We start from the raw sequence: 5,119 nt of genomic DNA, 5'->3' as shown, positions 1-5,119 counted from the left end.
AAAATAAGTTTAAAAGCTAAATCACTTCTAAACTATCCGAACTATTAATCTCATCGCCGATATCTTCACTCGAAAAAACATGAATCAGAATTCAAAATTATTGCCTTTGTACCTAATAAACCAACACATCTTCATCCACAGCTTTTTTTCTCCATACGGCTTCAATTCTCCACTTACATTCATTAATCTGATTCTGCTCCCCTTTCTCCTCAGTACTTCTCATTCCATCCCTGAAACCCACCGTCCAAATCAGAGTAACATGTCATCAGATTATTCTCCCAGGCCTCCTAACCAGTAGAAGTTGTTGCTGCCTTCTGTGTGTAGAAGGGTTAAAACAAGTTCATTGTTTGGCATATCAATCCAAGTTTGAATCTATGATGAGCCTGTTGCAGGTCTCTAATAGCGAGTATATTTCCTCAGATAAAGGATGAGAGCAATCTCCAGCAATAAAAACATGAACTTTATTCTGCAATTCAATCCAACTATATCCTGGTTGCTTGAAAACCCCTTTCCTATCCATTAATTGCCTCACTTGTAAAGCTTCCTCCCATCTCCCCTCATCTGCATGGATATTGTACCTCAGCACATACGAAGCACATCCAGTTGGCTCCATTGCTGCTAAGGCCTTTGCTGCTACATCAGCCAAGTCTGGTTTGTTATGAACCCTACAAGCACCAAGAAGAGCACCCCAAACTACCCGGTCAGGAGGAAAAATCATGTCTTTAATCACCTCCAAAGCTTCATCAAGTTGCCCATGCCGCCCGATGAGGTCCACAAGGACCGCATAATGCTCCACATTAGGAACTAACTTAAACTCCTTAATCATTGATTCAAATTCCCTCTTCCCATCTTCCACCAATCCCGCATGCCCGCAGGCATGCAGAATGGCAACAAACGTTATCTGCGTTGGTCGAATTTTCACATTCTTCATTTCCTTAAAAAGATGAAGCGCTTCCATAGCAAATCCATGGTGTGCAAACCCCCCTATCATTGAGTTCCATGAAATGACATCTCTTTGTTCCATGTTTTCAAACACGCACATTGCCTCAATCACACACCCACACCTTGAGTACATGGTGATCAAAGAATTGTTAATTGGGGTATCTGGTACAAGAGTTTTAATGATGAGTTGGTGAATTTGAGTGCCTTGTCTTAGAGATGCAAGTGCCGCACAGGCACTAAGCAACGAGGACATGGTATGTTTGTCAAATCTCTCACCGGAAGAAAACATTTTGGAGAAAAGCCCAATTGCCCCTTCGAAATCTCCATTTTGTTCGTAGCCAGAAATCATCGTGTTCCAAGTGATGAGCTCCTTATGTGGTGATTGGTCGAAAAAGCTTCGTGCTTTCTCCACCTCACCCTTTTGGGCGAAACCAAAAATTATCGTGTTCCATGATCGGGAATCGCGTTCAACCAATTGGAGGAAAAGAGCTTCAGCCCTTTCCATTTCTAGAGCCTGCACAAAACCAGTGATCATGGTGTTCCATGAAACCAAATCTCTTGCAGGCATTTCATCAAATAGCTTTTTTGCAGATATAAGATCACCAGCTTTTACATAACACATGATCATAGAATTCCATGAAACAACATTCCTATGAAAGTTTTTGGTCTTTAATCTGATCTGAAAGTTTTGATGTTGTTCGTATGGAATCAAGTCAAACACTCTCCGGGCTTCCTTTAACCTCCCAATTCTGCCATACCCTACAATCAAGGTATTAAAAGCATCAACAACTCCCTCAATGTCTGAAGCTTTAGCGCTCCTAAGCAAGATTTTCGTCGCCTCTTCCAATAAGTTGTTTTGAATCAACCCCGAAACTAGTGCGTTCAGAGAAGCCGCGTCCTGAACGGGCATTATCTCGAAAAGCTCTACTGCACTCCTGATATCTCCCACGCGAAGTAAACCGGTAATCACTGTATTCCAAGAAACAACATTTCTCTCAGGCATTCCACCAAACAGTTGCATCGCTTCAACCATTTTTCCATTCCTGGCGTACCCGCAAATCATTGTATTCCAAGAAATGACATCTCGTACAGGCATTTGATCGAACAGGTGACGTGCCTCCTTAAGCTCGCTGTGGTCATATGAACTTGTGTAGCCGGATATCATGCAGTTCCATGAAACGAGGTCTCTTTGAGGCATTTCGTCAAACAGTCTGCGAGCAGGTGCAAGTTCGCGCTGACGGACGTATCCAGAGATCATAGAGTTCCATATGAAGACGTTGCGGTGGGGAAGGGAGTCGAAGACCTGGCGAGCTTCACGGAGGCGACCTCGCCGGATAAGTTCAGAGAGAGCCTTGTTCTGCTGCCTGCAATCAGTTCCGGCGGCGGCGAACGTTCGAACAGCAGATTGACGTAACAGGCTTCTCATGCCGGCGGCGAAACCAAGATGAATCTTTGGACGAAATAGAGCGCCGGCGACTGTGGCATTTTGCTTGGGGAAGGCAGCGACGGGAAGACTTTCTCCTCCATAATGGGCTATCTTCTCGGCAACGACATATTATTCAGCACGGAAGGGGATGCCTCGCCGCGGAAGTCAGCCATTGTCTTCTCCTTCTCCTCTCTTCAATCTCCGGTGCCGGCGATCCCATCAACCGCGGCCAGTGGGGGCGGCCACACCGATTTGGAAAGGGAGACGGAATGTTTATTCTGCTGTCGCATTATGCCTGCCCCCATTGGCTGTTGAAAAATTTCTTAGCTGGAACAAAGACACCTTGAAAATTTTCTTAACTGGGAGAAAGAATGGTTTACGGTCCAGCAAATCTGTGTGCATATTCCGTAAATATCAATGTTTAAATGTGATATATGAAAAATGTAAGTACTCACAGGGCTGTCAAAACCGCTCATTGTTCGCAAATAGTTTGTGTTCGACTCGTTAAGAAACTCTTGTTTGGCTTGTTCGCTAAGTTAACTAGCTAAAACACGAACAACACAAATAAATTTTTGTTTGTTTATGTTCTGCTCGTTTTGGCTCGAAATACTACTAATCAATTATATTTATAACTTTGATGAGTAGCATTTTTAAGAAATTTAATTGACTACAAGACTACAAAGATTTATAATCAATTAAAAGTATTAATAAAGAAAACAGAATAAAAACTATAAATTAGATTCAAATGATATTTTAAATCTTGTCCCAATCCTTAACATCTTATAGCTACGTGATTAGGGTTGTCAAAACGATTCTTTGTTTGTGAACGACTCGTTTTCGGCTCGCTAAGCAAAAGAGCCGAACACGAACACACTGTTTGAGCTCGAAATATAAACAAGCCGAACACAAGCTAAGCCTGGGCTCGCTAGTGTTCGGCTCGTTTACACCCTAAGTGCTCACTACACAGTTCTCATATATTTACATACATCAGAGTGTTATGTATGTAAATAGAAAATTAACGTGCTAGATATGTAAATAGAAAAGAATGGTATGGTATGTGTGTAAATACTCCAAAAATTATGCTGTTTGTATTGTTAATAGTTTTTAAAAGATGAATTAACATACATATCACACCTTATATATTTATATTAAAATTTTGATTTTTATATTTACAACACATCTTTGCATCACATCAAAAATACCTCGATTACTAATCCTTAAAATATAAAATATAAAATATAACTTTTCAAATATTGACAAAAGAATATAAAGGTAAATTTTAAAATTTAGATGTAGATATGTAATTACATAAGAATTGTGTGTATGTATGTAAATCTTCTTATAAAAATAATAGAAAAAAGATACAAAATAATCATACAAATCATACATAAAAGTAAATTTTCACTGCAAGAAAAATGTAAAAAATAGCAAAAGAATTGATGTGTGCTAGAAGATTCGCGGCTGTAGATTAATGGAGCATCTTTTTAGTGTTGCATGAGAATTCAGCACACGCTCAGATAAAAAGAAATAAACAATAGAGGCACCAGAAGTTTTTATTTAAATAATAATAATAAGAAAAATTGAAAAATCATATAAAGAGAAAATCACGGAACTTGTCCCGGCTAAAGAGATCCACTATAAATTGGAGATTACAAGTACTATCTCTTGTCCCACAGACACAAAAGTGTTACACAATTTTTCGAGCTACAAAGTCGTTGTGTGAATGAACTTATCCTAAGAAGTGAGCGACGCCCAATGTTGATTGGCGAGGGCCGATGATTGATTGTCAGCAGCGGTCGACGAGATGGCGACGATCGGTGACTGGAAGTTCGCGTGATTGGCGACTAGTAGTCTGCGGTGATCGGCGATTGATGGTCAACGACAGTCGGCAACAAGGTGATGTTAAACTTGAACTCCTTTGACGGAATATGAACCACTCTGATTGGACGACCCAGAAAGATTCCTTACGACGTTTGATGAACATTTGAGTACCTTAACGATGTCAGATTTGAGCGAACTTGGGCTCATTGGATTCGTCTTATCGATAAGCTCATTTTCATCATAAGTTCACTAGATTCGACATCAATTTGGTCTTTCAAATATGCCCGAAAAGCCTCCAAAAATGAATTAATAGCTTGATTGACGATTGATTTGTCTTAGATTTGAATAATTTTGGTATCATTAATTTTGTCTTATCTTGTTAGTAAGTTTGTCTGTAAGTTTGTTGAAATTGGACTTCTGGAAGACTCTTAATCAAAGAATGAACATTTCTTGCTCAAAAGGTTGCCTTGACATTTGTGTCATGTCTCAAAATTTGTGTCGTGATACATCTACAGCAAATCTCAATCATTTGGCATGAATCTCGAGGCATTACACAAATCTCGAGATGATTTTTAAGCAAAAAAGATTCAAACCTAAAAAAAAACTCATCCAGAACTCCGATTTTAGCAAACTTACAATCAAACTTACCGACTTGACAAGAAGAATTCAATGTTACCAAAATTAGTCCAATACAAGTCAAATCAAGATCAAATCAAGTTGTTAAAACACTCTTAAAAGTTTTCAGGACATTAAGAAGGTTAAACAAATGTCGAATTTAGCAAGGCTATAATAAAATCGAGCATATTGACAAGACGAATCCAATGAGGCCAAGATTGCTCAATTCCAAGATCATTCAGGCACTCAAATGTGGTGTCTGATTGAAGAAAGCCCTCCGGACCATCCCTCGTCTGAGGTGATGATCGTCTCCAA

The 5,119-nt window shown here is 39.6% G+C and overlaps 1 protein-coding gene across 1 annotated transcript; it reads right to left on the bottom strand.

The window, feature by feature from the left end:
* Nucleotides 1–355: 355 nt before the first annotated feature.
* LOC110032600 (pentatricopeptide repeat-containing protein At1g62260, mitochondrial-like) lies at nt 356–2,368 on the bottom strand. The gene has a single exon (XM_020736274.1). The coding sequence runs from the start codon at nt 2,366–2,368 to the stop codon at nt 356–358; it is 2,013 nt and encodes a 670-aa protein (XP_020591933.1).
* Between the last annotated feature and the right edge of the window lie 2,751 nt (nt 2,369–5,119).

This window comes from Phalaenopsis equestris, unplaced genomic scaffold, assembly GCF_001263595.1.
Source record: "Phalaenopsis equestris unplaced genomic scaffold, ASM126359v1 Scaffold000980, whole genome shotgun sequence".
In the NCBI taxonomy this organism is placed as follows: Eukaryota; Viridiplantae; Streptophyta; class Magnoliopsida; order Asparagales; family Orchidaceae; genus Phalaenopsis; species Phalaenopsis equestris.
The sequence above is the reverse complement of the archived record's forward strand: the minus strand, read 5'-3'. Positions and strand labels throughout refer to the sequence as shown.

Excerpts from the sequence above, each read along its gene's own strand:
- LOC110032600 (XM_020736274.1), bottom strand. The coding sequence starts at position 2,368 with ATGAGAAGCCTGTTACGTCAATCTGCTGTTCGAACGTTCGCCGCCGCC.